The sequence below is a fragment of the Mesocricetus auratus genome, unplaced genomic scaffold (genome assembly GCF_017639785.1).
Source record: "Mesocricetus auratus isolate SY011 unplaced genomic scaffold, BCM_Maur_2.0 Super-Scaffold_100022, whole genome shotgun sequence".
NCBI classification, from domain to species: Eukaryota; Metazoa; Chordata; class Mammalia; order Rodentia; family Cricetidae; genus Mesocricetus; species Mesocricetus auratus.
The window spans coordinates 37929309-37946067 of NW_024429203.1; the positions used below are offsets into that span (position 1 = coordinate 37929309).

Here is a 16759-nt window from a genome sequence, read left to right on the forward strand (position 1 = left end):
GGAATGCTGGCATTAAAGACATGTGTCACTATGTCCCACTCACAGTTAAGAACCTATTGCAAATTTTATTTCATCTGTTTTTTCACTTATTTTATTTGGAATTGGAAAACTTAATTTTTAAAATTAAAAATAAAATCCTAGTTGACCTACAAAACAATGAGTATTTTCATACCTATAATTTCAGTTTGCTTATACTCATGCCCCCAATAGTATTTTAAAGCAATTATCAGATATCAGGTTATCTCATCTCTAAGAACTTCAGTTGTAATTGACTTTTACATGTTGCTTTTTGATCATCGAGGTAGTACTATCAGTTCAAGACAGTAGAGTTTGCTTTGGTGTTGTGCTTTATAGCCCCATTCTGGTCTAGTTACAGGTTTAACTTGGGATCTGAGAAGAAATGATAGATGCTTAGAAGATACAATGACTAATGGGATGGTTCTCAAATTTTATCATGTAGCATAATAACTTTAGGGCTTGTTGAAACACTACTGAGTTCTAGCCCTGGTTTTTCTGCTTCACTGAATCTCAGGGGTTAAGGGTTAAGAATTGGCGTTTTTAACAAGTTCCTAGGTAATACTGATGCTGTAGCTACACCAGCCCACTTAGAACCAATGATGTAGAAAAGTAAGGTTTGATAGAATCACATTAAGGACCAAGAACATCCCTGAATAGTTTGGAGTGGGTTAGATTGGGGTGCGTGTGGAGCCAGGAAGGAGTAGAGTAGTGATTCCTAGTTTTTGGTTAATAGCAGGGAGCTTTTGCCAGGTGGTCGTGGTGCATGACTTTAATCCTAGTGTGTGAGAGACAGAGGCAGACGGATCTCATGAGTTCAAGACCAGTCTGGTCTACAAAGCAAACACCAGGACTGCCAGGGCTGTTGCAGAGAAACCCTGTCTCAAAAAAAAACAAAAAAAAGTAGAGCACGTTTAACTGATTTAACATTTAGGATTAATTCCTGTGAAATTGTACTAATTGGTTATGGGACAGAGTTGTGTGTTAGTCTAAATTGAAATCTTCCCTAGGTGATTGCAATATATAGGTAATGTTTGTGACCTACTGATCTAGAGAGCAGCAGAAAGCTTTAAAAGCCTACTGTCACGGTGGCTCTGACATTCTTACCATTCAAGCCTTTGTAATTTCTAGCTGAGTGTTTTTTTCCTGACCTGATGCAAGTGAAGGCTTCGGTGGGTCTAAAAATAGCCTGTTACAGAATGGAGGTCTTCTAGGATTAGAAGTGGGGGAAGAAGTTAGTGCTTTTCTGAGTGCCTCTTGGGTCATCCCTGTAAGTATGTGGAGATTAGGTTTTAAGACAACCCTGGAGCATTGTTTTGGCCATGACAACTTAGTGTTTACCAGAGCATTGTCAATGTTATTGAGAACTCTTGTCATAGGATGGCTTCTAGTAAGACTGCTTTTAATTTTTTTAAAGATTTATTTTTATGAATATGAATGTGTATGTTGAGAGCTAGAGTTATATAGGCAGTTATGAGCTGCCTGGTATGGGTGCTGGGAACCCAACTAGAGGCTTCTGTAAGAGCACTACTAACCACTAAACCATCTCTCCAGTCCCCTTGAATTAATTTATTTGTGAGATAAGAGTCCTCAAAGTAGCCAGGCTGACCTCAAACATGTTATATTCCTAACCCTATATCCCCCTCATTATTGCTGAAGCAATGGGTGTGCACCACCAACTCAACTAAAGCTGATGTTTTAAAAGCAATAATGAGGTGTTAGGGATATGGCATGTTAGTTAAAATGCCTGCCGTGCAAATATGAAGACTAGAGATTGGGTCCCCAGAACCTACATAAATGTTAGATGGGTATGCTGGCTACGTGTAATTCCAGCTCTGGGAATGTGGAGATAGGCTCTCAGCAAGCTGGCTAGGTAGAATAGCCTGTATTGGTGAGACACATGTTTAGTTTAGAGATCTTGTACACAAACACACAGACACACACACACACACACACACACACACACACACACACACACACACACGCACACGTACGCACACACAGAGACGGACACACACACACACACCTGCATATACATTTGCCTGCAACACATACACAGACAAACAAAGTGATAATGGTCCAGTATCAGAAAATAGGAGCCAAGAGTTTAAAAAGAATCTGGTTCTGGTTCTAAGGCTGATAAGGATTGGTGGTATGAGAGCTCTTTGTAAATGAACTGATTAGACACAGAAACATAAGCAGTTGGTCCTGCCACTGTTACTTTTGGCTTTAAGGTTTTTATAACTTTATTGATTAGAGCAAATACTTAACTCAAGTCCATACTTTCAACTTTAAGAAGAATAGACAGGTGTATAGTCTACTTGTAGTGCTTTCAGTTTGGTTAAAGAACTACTAAAGTAGCTGGTCTACAAAGCCAGTTCCAGAACAGCTAGGACTTACACCGAGAAAGAAACCCTGTCTCAAAAAAAAAAAAAACAAAAAACAAAAAACAAAAAAAAACCACACACAAACCAAAAAGAAACTTCTAAAGTATGTGTGTTTGCATGCATTATGTCTCTTTACATGTGTCTGTAGATGTATAAAATATACCTGTGTATATGCTGTCCAGCTATTAAGTGGTGGATGCCATTGTTATCTACTTTCCACAGGACAGTGACTTATTCCCACAACAGCAGAGCCTGCCATCCCCAGCAGATCACCAGTACCTATGACATCATCACCTCCTTTATCTCATTCTGTGATCTCCTAAATGCTCATCTTTTTGGCCTGTGTTCAATTGGTGGTATGGAGGGGTGCTGCCTAGCACTGACCTGAGAGTGTGTGTGAGACCCACTGACCCAATGGTGAGTACTAACTCCTCATGTCATCTAAATAATCATTTAAGGGGCAGATAAGACAAAAAGCTGACTTCGCCTTTTCCTGGTATTTTCCCCCCTTGCCCTTTTGGAAGTGGCTATTTGAAGTTGAAGGAAGGAAGAGGAGTGTGGAAACAGTGTTATTTGAGCTGTGTAGGGCTGTTCTCTTCCAAAGGAAGGGAAGAGGTAAATACTAGGAGATAGAAGAGTAGGGGTGAGCATTGGCTGTAGTAGCTTGCACCTGTAATCCCAGCATTTGCAAAGCTGAGGCAGGTGAATGCTGCAAGGTCCAGGCTAGCCAGGGCTATAGAGTGAGACCTTGTCTCAAAGACAGTACGATGAGGGACTGATGATGCAGAGCTTAGGTATGCTTAAGTTTTCCTCTGTCCCACTGGGTCAGAGCTAGACAATAGATAATATTGTACTCAATATGAGTGAAGTGAAAGGTGTAAAAGGATTAAGTCTTCAGTTATTCTATCCCAAGAAATGTGAGCATCTGTTTCCCATCCTTTTGCCCTACACTAGTCGTGTACTAACAAGGACCTAACAAAGGACAGTGCCTCAGTGTTTTTGTTGTTGTTTTTTATCTCCAGGACATCAAAGGCCAGTTCTGGAATGATGATGATTCAGAAGGAGATAATGAATCAGAGGAATTTCTGTATGGAGTTCAGGTGAGTTTGCATTTCCCCCATGGTTGGATGATTTAAACTTTATATGCTGGGTATATCAAGAAGGAAAGGAGTTTGCTGAACAGAGATGAATGAGGTAAAATGTTAGTGGGATCTGATAGGAATCTTTTAGAACTGATTTCCTTGTCCTTGCTCATGCCTAGGACTTGTCATTTTCCCGTAGTACATCCTCTGCATGAAGACGACCCTTATGTAGAAATTATTTTCTTCTCTCATTAGCTAGAGAGGGTCATTTCATTGTTAGGATCAAGTCTTAAATGGCTCCCGGAGAATCCTCGTTATCATTGCAACCCAGAATAATGCCATTGCTACCCATTGCAATTCTAAGCAATACTGCTCAGACTCTCAGGATGCTGCTCTTTGATAGAACTTGTCTGAATTCTCATAGAAGGCAAAATTTGAGAATATGAACTCTGTAAGCAAAGCCTGCCTTTTGGCCTGCTGAAACTTTCTTATACCAGGGTAGAGAGAGACTTGTTCCGTGAAATTTGTGCTAGGTTTACCACCAAGAGCCTATGTGCTGCACTTTGTTTTTTTTCCTATTTCTGGGGTATCTTCATGTTGTCTTTACTCTCTCTTTCTTTCTTCCCCTTTGTTTATCTCTTTCCACCCCTGTTACCGCCAATATTTTTACTGCTGTATCAGGGGAGCTGTGCAGCTGACCTGTATAGACACCCGCAGCTTGATGCAGACATTGAAGCCGTGAAAGAGATCTACAGTGAGAACTCTGTGTCCATCAGGTGGGACTCCACTTCAGAATGACAAGGATCTTTAAAAGGCTAGAGTTTCCTTTTGATGGTGTGATTGGCTGACAAATGTATGAGTTTAGCAATAGAAGGTTGCTCAGTATTTAAACATGGTTGGAGTTAAAACTATTTTAATAGCTATTCCCTCTCATTCTAAATACCTCTGTGCCACTAGTCCCCTTTGAGGTAAGAAGGGCTATGGTCATAAGTGGTCTGATACGTAGCTAAGATCTTAAGTATGGAGCTACCTTCCACCCTTTTTCCTGTTCCCAGGGTTAGTTCTTCTATCCTTTTTTACCTCTCAAGTCCTTTCTCTCTTAATGAGCCTCACCTGTGGTTGCCTGTGTCTCTGTAGAGAATATGGAACTATTGATGACGTGGATATTGACCTCCATATCAACATCAGCTTCCTCGATGTAAGTGATGCCAACAGCATGTGTAGCTTGCATTACAGATTTTTTTTCATGTAGACCCTGTGTTTTGTTCTTGAGTGTTGTATTTGGAGCATATATTCTTCATCTCTGTCTTTCCTAGACCATCAACTGACAATGATGTGTACTATTAAGTGCTTGTGTTTCATATAGAGGAAACTTCTAGTCCATTTCTCTCTGTTGTAAACCAGAAGCAATTCCTTTTACTCTCTTAGGAGGAAGTATCTACAGCTTGGAAAGTCCTTCGAACAGAACCTATTGTGTTAAGGCTACGGTTTTCTCTTTCCCAGTACCTCGATGGACCAGGTAAAGGCAGTACCTTTGGGCAAGTGGGTAATCTGATTGTGGTCTGATCCAAAGTCCTAAGTTAACTGAAGTAGAAATAAAATTGGAAATAAGACCTTTGTGCTCACCCTTTTGTTTTCCATTCCTTGTCATTGGTGTGCTCATCCCCAGTCATCTGATAGCCTTCTTCTTGATTTGTGAAATGGTTTTCTCTGATTTGAAGATATTTATTCTTCTCCAAACCTCTCAACTTTCTACTGAAAATATTTGAAATTTATCAAGTAGCTTCTAGAATTTACTGTTGTCTCGAGTTTTCTTTCTCCACTGTTCGGGCATGTCTAGCTCGTTGACATTCCAACACATTGTCTTCTTCCAAATCCACACTACTGAGCAATTAGCTGGGTGTTGGTGGTGCACACCTTTAATCCCAGGACTGGGGAGGCAGAGGCAGAAGGATCTCTGTGAGTTTGAGGCCAGCCTGGTCTACAGAGTGAGTTCCAGGACAGCCTCCAAAACAATACAGAGAAATCTTGTTTTGAAAAACCAAAACCAAAACAAACAAACAAACAAAAAAGAACTGAGCAATTGAGTTACAAAAAAAAATTGCAAAATTCTCATGACATTTTAAGAAAGTAACAATTTATATTGTGCCACATTTATGGGTATCCTTAACTACAAGTTGGATATGCCTGAGAGTTTCTAACAGCTACTGAGGAAGCTATCCTACTGAACGTGACTTTGGACTTTGTGGAGATCAGAGGTATGCACATATTGGAAACTTTCTTTTCTCTTTGCAGAACCATCAATTGAGGTTTTCCAGCCATCGAATAAGGAAGGGTTTGGGCTAGGTCTTCAGTTAAAAAAGTAAGAACTTTTTTTTGTTCATGGATATGTGAGAGGAAATTATTGAGACATATGTATCTGAGTCAGCTTTCCATTTATGTTACAAAATACCTGAACTATTCAACTTAAAAGAAAGAAAATTTTATTTTAGCTCACAATTTGGAGGTTTCAGCCCACAGTAGCTTGACCCTATATGTTTGACAGCACAGTATGTCAGTGTGGAAGCATGTGGAAGAAGGGGTCTGTTCAACTTACGTTGTAACTGGTAAACACAGATATACAAAAAGACAGACATATATACACATGAGGGTTCAGGGTACCAGTATCCCCTGCAATGACTTAACTTCCTTCCACCAAGTCCTACCTCCTAAATATTGCACCGCTTCCCAAGCCTTCAGCATGCTGACCTTTGGGAGACAGTTACAATCCAGATTATAACAACAAATGTATGAAAGCCTTGAACATCATGTTTTCTTCCAAAACTGCTTCTCAAATATTGCTAGAAGTTAAAATAAATTTGGGAAGCTGAGCCCGGTGATGGTAACAGACACCTTTAATTGCAGCACTTGGGAGGCAGATCTCTGTGAGTTCAAGTATAGCCTAGTCTACATAGCAAGTTCCAGAACAGCCAGGACTACACAGAGAAACCCTCTTGAAAAGCCAACAACAATACAAATTTGGGAAGCCAGATTTATGGTTGTGGAAGGGAAGTCAATGTTTTTGGGCGCTTGACATGACATTTCCTAGAAATTCAGAGAAAGGCTCATAATTACCTAATATTTAAAGAAAAGTGGAATCAACAGCTTGAAATCAGAGCCACACTATTCTTGTTTTCTCTCGTGGTTTCCTCAGAAAGGTTCCAGGTACTTAGCCAAGTTTAGGGTATTGAAAGTAAAAGATTTTTGTGCTAAAATTTTGATATTTAAATGCTTGGTACACAAAGAGAACTAAAGCACATTTTCTATGTCAGACATGTTCCAAATAGAGTTCAATACAGGTTTAACAGTTTAGAAAGGACACAGGGGAAGGAGTGGCTCAGACTAGTTGGGTGGGGAGGGGCTATGAGTGAAAGGACGAAAGGAAGATGATATGGGTTTTAAGTATGGCTAAGAATTACCCATATAGCCGGGCGTTGGTGGCGCACGCCTTTAATCCCAGCACTCGGGAGGCAGAGGCAGGCGGATCTCTGTGAGTTCGAGGCCGGGCTGGACCGATAGCCTCCGAAACAATACAGAGAAACCCTGTCTCGTAAAAAAAAACCAAAAAAAAAAAAAAAAAAAAAAAAAAAAAGAATTACCCATATAGACAGACTCCGAGAGTAGATAACACTTGCAAGGACATAGTCACTCAAAGCTGAGAGATGTTGATGGTAAAATGTAAGAAATGGAAGCAAGAAATCCAGAAAAGAAAGCTTCAAATCCAGGAAGATGCTGAGCTTTTACTTGGACAGTGGGGACACTGAATGTGGTTTGTTTTGTTTTGTTTATATTTAACATAATTTCTTCATTGAATATTTGTGAATTTCCACATTACACACCCCAATTCTGCTCGCCTACTAGTTCCTCCATATCCTACAGCAGCCCCCCAAATGAAAATTTTTTAAAAATCCAAACAAAAATAAGCAAACAGAAACAAAAAGAAAAATCAAAACAAAACAAAAACTTCTTTGTTCTTCCATCTTTCCCACTTAATACCTCTTCATTTATACTGGTGGCACTGGGAGCCTTGGTATATGACACAGTAATACCCTTTTGCCCAATCAACTTTACTTGTAAATGTTCATTTCAATGAGTCATTGGTCTGTTTCAAGGCCTCTGGTTTCTGATATGTTTGTTTATTTTTAAAAATTATGTATTTATTTTGTGGGCGTGTTTGTGTCATGGTACATGTGTCACTGTGTGTGTATGGAGATCAGAGGAAAACTTGTGGGAGTTAGTTTTCTCTTTTACCATGTGGTTCCATGGAATCAAAACTCACTCAAGCCTCTATTTACTAAGCCATCTTGTTGGCCTCTATTGAAAGGCTTTTTAAAAAAAGTTTTATATGTTTTTATTTCATATGTATCAGTGTTTTGCCTACATGTATATAAGTGCGGTAGTGCCCATAGAGGCCAGAAGATGTTGCTGGATCCCCTGGAACTGTAGTTAAGAGTGGTTGTAAGCTTCCATGTGGGTTCTGAAAACTGAACCCTGGTCCTCTGGAAAAACAGCCATCACTCTAAACTATGAAGCCATCTCTCTAGCCCCCATTGAAAGGTTTCTAGCAAAGAAAGGACATGGTCTGATTTAGTTTTAGAAAACTACTCTGGCAGCATGCAAAATACTAGAATAATTTTCTTTTTTTTAATTTTTTTTTAAACTGGGCAGTGGTGATCCCAGTATTCAGGAGAGAGAAGTAGGAGGATTAAGGCTGGCTTTGTCTACAGAGTGAGTTCCAGGACAGCTAGAGCTACACAGAGAAACCCTGTCTCAAAAAACAAAAAGATTAGAGTTACTCATTTTGTTTTATATGCAAATGTTTTCCCTACATATATGCAGACAAAAGATTTACAGAATATTAACTTAGTAATACTTGGCTGATTTGGATATATTGAATATTCTAAGAATCCAGAAATACTGGAAAATTACTCCTGGGTTTCTAGCCCAAATATCTGGGTAAACTTATACTATCAAAAAGGATGTGAAAAGAAGAATAGGCTTGTAGGATAAGAATTTTAAACATGCTGTTTAAAGACAACTTTGGAATGTGCAAGATGTTCAGTATACAGTATATCAACTTGATATGTATAGGAGAGGTTAGGGTTGGAGAAATGTTCTGGCCCATTGGTTAGGTAATGGGAGTGAGTGTTTATTCCTAGGATAAAGAAGGTGCTTTAGGACAAACAGTATTTCCATATGCCAGTGTTATATCAGGGGAGGCTTTGGGCATGTGTTATTCTACCATAACTAGCTTTACAGTCTATGGACCTATAGCTTAGTTTTCTCTCTTTGTCCTTTTCTGCCTGATCTTTCCTAATCCTCTTGATCTCCTAGGATCTTGGGTATGTTTACATCCCAACAATGGAAACATCTGAGCAATGATTTCCTGAAGACCCAGCAAGAGAAGAGGCACAGTTGGTTCAAAGCAAGTGGTACCATCAAGAAGTTCCGAGCTGGCCTCAGCATCTTCTCACCCATTCCCAAGTAAATATTTCCCTAGGGTTGATCATTTCTAAATATCTGTCTTGTCACCTTCTTGAATGCCTAAATTAATATTGTCTGTCTTTTCTCTGAGTTCACTAAATTCTGTACCTCTTACTACTAATAATAACACATGGTCCTGGTCCCCTTTGTGTCCTTACCTTTCTACTTAGATTAAATATTTATAACTCATCCCTTATGTAAAAGGACAGTATCTAGCTTTTGGAGGCATGTGTATTATTTTTCCATCATTTTAGAAAATTATCTTTATAGGTGTTTTGCTTGCAATATATATGTGCCTGGTGCCCTCAGAGGCCAGAGGAGGGTGTTGAATCCTTTGAAACTGGAGTAAGAGATGTCTGTAAGCTGCCTTGTGAATGCTTGGAATCACACCCAGGTCCTCTGCAAGAACTGCTGAGCCTTTATTTTTCCATCTTATCTTCAGCTCTCATCCTTGTTTCTTGTCATAAAAAAGCAGAGTAATAGTAGGATGTACTGATACCTGGGCTCTGGAAATAACCATTGCTCTATTCTTTGACCTGGCTCTACATTTATACATTTTGATGTCTTCTGAGTCTCCAAAAGTGGACACAAAGCTAGATTTATAGTGTCTCAACTGACCACTATTGATGGTTGCAGAGTCGATATTAGGCAAGGTTTAGGATACAACTACTTGCCTAGCATAGTGTTGAATGGTTCCTTTTCTCTCTCACACAAAAAAATGATCATATCAGGCTGGAGAGATGGCTCAGTGTTTAAGAGCAGTGGCTCCTCTTCCAGAGATTCTGAGTTCAACTCCCAGTAACTACATGGTGGCTCACAACCATCTATAATGAGATCTGGCGCCCTCTTCCGGTCTGCAGATGTACACTGCAGATGGAGCACTCATACATAAATAAATAAATCTTTTTTAAAAATGATCATCAGCTGGGCGTTGGTGGCATATGCCTTTAATCCCAGCACTCAGGAGGCAGAGGCAGGCGAATCTCTGTGAGTTCGAGGCCAGCCTGGTCTACAAAGTGAGTTCCAGGACAGCCTCCAAAGCCACAGAGAAACCCTGTCTCGAAAAACCAAAAAAAAAAAAATGTATATATATATATATATATATATATATATACATACATATACATATATACATATATATAATATCATCCTTAAAGAGTATACTTAGTCATACTTATTCTTTTTTTTATTTTATTTTCCAGTTTAAATTTAGATAAGAAACGAGGTTGCTTCACAAGTCAGTTCCAGGTCCCTCTCCCATTCCCTCCCCTCCTCTCGTGCCCTCCCCCCTAGTCATACTTATTCTTAATGACAGGGTGGCCTGGACTCTGCTTCTGCCTTTTCTACGCCACAGCTTGAAGAACATACAGATAATGGTATCAAAAGCCAATTTTGTGACTTCTTATTGACTCTTTCACCATTATTTAAGATAACAATAGACTATTCTCCTTGAATTTATGATCATCTCTGGCCTATGATGTTCTTTTCTCTAATTCTCTTCTAGAACTCATAATGAATTCCCCATTTTATTTATTTTTTTTCTTTGCTCTTTCTCTACAGGTCTCCCAGTTTTCCTATCATACAGGACTCAATGCTAAAAGGCAAACTGGGTGTACCAGAACTTCGAGTTGGACGCCTTATGAATCGTTCCATTTCTTGCACCGTGAAGAACCCCAAAGTAGAGGTGTTTGGCTATCCTCCCAGCCCCCAGGCAGGTCTCCTGTGCCCCCAGCACGTGGGCCTCCCTCCCCCAGCACGGACTTCTCCTTTGGTACATGGGCTGGGGATGGTGTGATGGGGCATCAGGAGGGTGGGGGTGGAAATATAGGGGAATAACTTTTCAAAGGGGTTGGGGGTAGAGCTATCCAGTCAAGTCCAGACATACATCATGAATGTATAGAATGGAATAGTTTTTAGTTCCATCTAAATGTAATTTAATTATATCTAAATATATAATTAAATAATAATTTAATTTTTAAATGCTTATATCATGTCTGATAGTAGTTTATAAAGCAGAGTCTGGAGATTGGCATGCCAAGAAGTTATGTATAATATAGTTAGATTATGGTTACCACTTGGTAGTCAGCTGTTGTTCCAACCTATTCTACCTTTGAAAGGGATTAAAGACAGATGAACTTTTCCAGAACCTTTAACAAAAACTGCTAAAGATCTCTCCAGCTTTGTGATTATTTAGGCTGATCTGAACTAAGGCTTAGCTATTTTAGGGGAATCATTGATGAGGGCGTGAAAGAGGTGTTTGGGCCCCACTTTATAGGAAACTCATAGGATCTGTCTTGAACTCTTACTAGGTCAGTGGTCACTGCAAGAACATCCCCACTCTGGAGTATGGATTCCTTGTCCAGGTAATCAAGTTCAGAGCTTTTTTCCAAAGCTCTTCCCTGTTGCTCACCCATCTAACTACCTAACCCCCAGCTCTTGAGTTAGTTATTTAGTGCGTTGATTTGTTCCCAGAACTATACTGAGTACTGATTGAGTGGACAAAAAAAGAAGGTATAGATTCCATCCTTAAGAGGGTCACAGCAGGCTTTGTGGAAAGCATGGGACTGACCCAGACCCCCTGAATGTGGGTATCAGTGAGTAGGCCTAGGTAATCTATGGAGCCTTGGGTAGTATTTATCCCTGGTGTACAAATAGACTTTGAGTGCCCATGCCACAATATGGGAGGCTCTCTCAGCCAGGACTCTTGGGGGAGGGCCTAGGCCTTGCCCTGGATGAAATGACAGTTACTGGAGATTCACCATGGAGGGCCTCACCCTCCTTGGTGATTGGAGTGGAGATTGGGTGGGGGGCTGGGGGACCTGGTGGGGAGGGCGGGGGAGGAGGGGAGAGGGAGGGAGCTGGGATTGACATGTGAAACAAGATTGTTTCTAACCTAAATAAAATAATAATAATAATAATAAAAAAAAAAAGAGGGTCACAGCATTACCAAAAACACTTACTGCAGTGGTTCTCAACCTTCTACATGATATGACCCCTTAATATAGTTCCTCATGTTGTGGTGACCCCCAACCATAAAATTACCATTGTTGCTACTTCATAGCTATAATTTTGCTACTGTTATGAATCATACTGTAAATATGTGATATGTAGGATATCTGATATGCTGTCCCTGTGAAAGGCTCATTCGATCCCCCAGGTTAGAACCACAGGCTTAATAACCAGCCCATAAAGATGTGAACAGCTTGATTTATACACAAGAACAAATTAAGTCAGTGTTAAGTAAATAAAATTTTAAAACCAAATAGTTTAAGATACTGTTGCAAGAGCTCTGGATTTGTGCCATCTTTATTCCATAGAGCATGTATGCATGTGTGTGTTTGACTAGAGATAGCTTAATTGTCCCAGGTGGTAGAAATGACTTAAGCCCTGCCCTCCAGTATCCAATCTTGGATTGAATACTCACATGCCACAAATAGAAAGCCTGTAACAAGTATAGCCACTGTAACTGATTAGTTAGGACCTATTTATAAAATACTTTCATGAGAACCTGTGAAATGGCTTAGCTGGTAAAAGCACTTGCTATGTAAGTCTGACAACTTGAGTTCACTCCCCAGAATGTCCGTAAAGGTACAAGGAGAGAACCGACTCCATAAAGTCGTCCTGTGACCTCCATATTGTCTGTGGTCCATGTCCCCTCCTCCCATTACATAATGATGAAGACTAAAAGCAAAATTTTATTTGTCAAATTTAATTATTTAGAGGGGGACGAGGCTGGGCGGTGGTGGTGCATACCATTAGTCCCAGCACTTGGGAGCCAGAGACAGGTGGATCTCTGTGAGTTCAAGACTAGCCTGGCCTAGTTCAAGGACAGCCTCCAAAGCTACAGAGAAACCCTGCCTTAACCACCCCCAAAAAATAGAGGGGGCAAAAGAAAGAGAATGTGTGTGCATATGCACACACACATGCATACACCTGTGTACCATAGCACTTGTGTGGAGGTCAGAAGACAGCTTGTGGGAGTTGGTTCTCTCCTTCTACATATTTGTCCCAGGAATTCAGGTTGACAGGCTTGATGCCACCTCCCAAAATTTAAATGCTTTCATGGGCAGATTTTATTTTTTTATTTTTTTATTTTTTTATTTTTTATTTATTTATTTTTTGGTTTTTACGAGACAGGGTTTCTCTGTATTGTTTTGGAGGCTATCGGTCCAGCCCGACCTCGAACTCACAGAGATCCGCCTGCCTCTACCTCCCGAGTGCTGTGATTAAAGGCGTGCGCCACCACCACCCGGCAGATTTCATTTCTTGCAGTATATCTGTGAGGTGCATAATGTCCTATTTTGTAAATGAAGAAAAAAGGCTAACTGTATCTGACTTGGCTAGTTACATTTAATATTAAATAGTAGATGTGGAATGTTAACTCAAGACTTCTATGTCAAAGATCATACTGGTCTACTTGTATAGTATCATAAAGGATTAGCAGTATAGTGAAGCCATCAGTTTAAGTTTAGAATCTAAGCTAGAAAAGATTCAGTTATTTCTATTATCTCCAAAACAACAACATGAAAAACTTCGGTACTTCCAAAAGATGTGGACTCTGTTTTCTCTCCAGATCATGAAGTATGCAGAGCAGAGGATTCCAACGTTGAATGAGTACTGTGTGGTGTGTGATGAGCAGCATGTCTTCCAGAATGGGTCCATGCTCAAGGTATAGGCCTTTACTCTGACCCTCTTTCTTGGCCAAGGCCTTTTGCTTCCTATCTTTCCTTTCTTCTTAGGCCTGTATAAATCCTGTTTATAGTCCTGTATACTCTAGAAATAATTGTTTCCTCAGAAAACAAATTTCAGTAATCCTTCCCAGAGAGATAAGGGTATAAAAATAATTTTGAGGACACCATTTCCACCCAACATTTATATACAGGGATCTGGTATTGACCAGGCTGTAATTGACTGTTCCCAGATCTAGGTGGGTAGGCAGAACACTTAGCTATAAATTATAATCTATGTGTATATATTTAAGAGTAAGGAACAGTGCTCTGGAAACTCAGAAGAGCGACCATCTACTACTTTAATGACCAGAGGGAATTTTGTAGGTAGAAAGATCACTCAAACTTACCAGCAAGGCATTTAAATTTTGAGCGATAATCCCTTTCAACACACACACATGTCTTCTCAACACACAACCCAGTTCTCCTTATATCTTCTTCATACACAACCCATACCTCTCCTGTCTGTTTAATATGTCCCTTTAGCCAGCTGTCTGTACTCGTGAACTGTGTGTCTTCTCCTTCTACACATTGGGAGTCATGTCTGGAGCTGCAGAGGAGGTGGCTACTGGAGCAGAGGTATGAGGGATCAAGAAAAGGAAAAGAGGCCAGGTATGGTGTCAGTACCTTTAATCTCATCATTTGGAAGACAGAGGCAGGAGGACCTCTTTAGTTCGAGGCCAGCTTGGTCTACAGAGAGACTACGAGTCCAGCCAGAACTACATAGTAAGGCCCTATCTCAAAGCAAAACAAACAAAAGCAAAGGAAGCCAACAATTTCATTCATCATGCTTGCTGATGCTCACTAAAGTATAAAGCTCATAATAAAACTAAAATGGATAAATGGACTCTGTAGGAGGTTCATCCAAATTATGGCATATCCTTACATTGAAAATACTTATCAACTATTATTTATACACATAAAAATGTAATATATACTTATGTCCAAAATCAAATACCAAGTCAGGTTATCTTTATCTTCCTAACTGCTTGGAGGGCTGAAGCAAGAGGATTACTTGAGTTAAAAAGTTGCAAATGCTTAGCATAAATGAGTTCCACAGTTGATCCCCCCACACCCGCTGTCCTTTGCCCAAGAAGGAAAGATCAGGTAACTATTCTTATATTCTAGTATCTGGAAGGATATCCATTATATTTTGTAGTTACTTGGGAGTAGACGAATTTGTTTGGATTGAAGATGGTATCTCTTTTCTTTAATCATTTTGCTAGTATTTAAACTTCAGGTAAAAATGTATTTTTATTTATAAGTTTATAAGTGTTTTTCCTGCATGTATGTATATGTACTGCCATGTGGATATCTGATGTCCATAGAAGTCAGAAAAGGTTTCTGGTTCTTTAGAATTGGAACTGCAGACTGTTTTGAACTATCACATGGATCATAGGAACTGATCTCTGGTCTTCTGCAAGAGCATCAAGTATTCTTAGCCACTGAGTCATCTCTCTAACCTTAGTATTTGAATTTTTATAATTTTATATTTTCTAATTAGAAAGCCATGAAAACATTGCTTTAAAAGGGATGGGAGGACAATCTTGAGACCACTTGCCTCCCAGAGTTGGTCAGTCCTTCCCCTTTCTTTTCTCCTAAGGTGGTAGATCTGCTGGTGGCCATGTGTAGAGCAGCTTTGGAGTCTCCTCGAAAGAGCATCATCTTCGAGCCTTATCCCTCTGTGGTGGACCCCACTGATCCCAAGACTCTGGCCTTTAACCCTAAGGTATAATTGTTTGGGAGGTAAATGGTGGGAGGTTGGGTTGTCATTCCAGTACACATAAACAGATGAAGTAAAGGACAGAAGAAATGGAACACTTTTTCTTGGGTATTCTTTTTTTTTTTTTTTTTTTTTTTTTTTACGAGACAGGGTTTCTCTGTATTGTTTTGGAGGCTTGTCAGTCCAGCCTGGCCTCGAACTCACAGAGATCCGCCTGCCTCTGCCTCCCGAGTGCTGGAGTGCTGTGATTAAAGGCGTGTGCCACCACCGCCCGGCTCTTGGGTACTCTTGAACTCAGGGGTTAATCTGATGAAATAGCTGAACTTGTCAAAAGAAGGGAAGAAAAGTTAGTACCTGTTAACATCATGATGGAAAGAATATAGACTTGGGCTAGATGTGGTAGTTCATACTTGGAATCCCAGCACTTGGAAGACCGAGGTAGGAGACTTGCTTAGTGTTTAAGGCCAGCCTGAACTACATAGTAAATTTCAGGCTAGCTTACTATGAGAATGACATTATGACTGGGAGAAAAATAAAAAAAACAGTGAAAGAAATAGACTTGATGGGGGCCGGGCGTTGGTGGCGCACGCCTTTAATCCCAGCGCTCGGGAGGCAGAGGCAGGCGGATCTCTGTGAGTTCCAGGCCAGCCCGGTCTACAGAGCGAGTGCCAGGACAGCCTCCAAAACTACACAGAAAGGGGGCTGGAGAGATGGCTCAGAGGTTAAGAGCACTGACTGCTCTTCCAGAGGTCCTGAGTTCAATTCCCAGCAACCACGTGGTGGCTCACAACCATTTATAATGAGATCTGTTCCCTTTTCTGACATGGAGGCAGGATGTTGTGTTCATAATAAATAAATAAATAATATTAAAAAAAAACTACACAGAGAAACCCTGTCTCGAAAAACCAAAAAAAAAAAAAAAAATAGACTTGATGGGAGCCAGCCCAACCTGGACTCCACCAGAGGGTCTTTGGCTTCCTAGTTGAATGGTGCTAGGGAAGGTACTTAGTTTCTCTCAGTTTCAACTGCTCTCTCTGTAAAAGGGGGTAGTAATTTTTGGAGTGTCACAAAAAATGAGAGATAATATATACAAAATACCCTATGGGGTTCTCTGGAGAAACAGCTAGTAGGCTGTGGATAACTATAAATATATTCCATTTATTTTCATGTGAATTGTTGAGGGATGAGTTTATTATGAGGAAAGGTCCCACATCTACAGTCAGCAAGCTGGAAACCCTCTCTAGAGAGCATGTGATGAATGGTGTTCCAGTTCCAGTTCAGAGGCCTGAACCATGCAGGCTT

At 40.2% G+C, this 16759-nt stretch overlaps 1 protein-coding gene across 7 annotated transcripts in view; it reads left to right on the forward strand.

Moving 5' to 3' along the window:
* The window catches only part of Parp6 (poly(ADP-ribose) polymerase family member 6), a 36055-nt gene that overhangs the window by 2182 nt on the left and 17114 nt on the right, over window positions 1-16759 (forward strand). For 5 of the 7 annotated variants that reach the window (XR_005870273.1, XM_040729803.1, XM_040729806.1 and 2 more), the window contains exons 3-14: window positions 2625-2819; window positions 3425-3502; window positions 4166-4260; window positions 4622-4682; window positions 4913-5003; window positions 5780-5846; window positions 8858-9007; window positions 10568-10778; window positions 11317-11370; window positions 13581-13676; window positions 14221-14313; window positions 15338-15463. Coding sequence is in view for 6 of the 7 variants with exons in the window: in XM_040729803.1 (XP_040585737.1) it covers window positions 2817-2819; window positions 3425-3502; window positions 4166-4260; window positions 4622-4682; window positions 4913-5003; window positions 5780-5846; window positions 8858-9007; window positions 10568-10778; window positions 11317-11370; window positions 13581-13676; window positions 14221-14313; window positions 15338-15463 (1125 nt within the window). In the remaining variant the exon portion in view is untranslated. The remainder of the gene's footprint in view (window positions 1-2624; window positions 2820-3424; window positions 3503-4165; window positions 4261-4621; window positions 4683-4912; window positions 5004-5779; window positions 5847-8857; window positions 9008-10567; window positions 10779-11316; window positions 11371-13580; window positions 13677-14220; window positions 14314-15337; window positions 15464-16759) is intronic. The other 2 variants (XM_040729807.1, XM_040729808.1) reach the window with 1 other exon arrangement.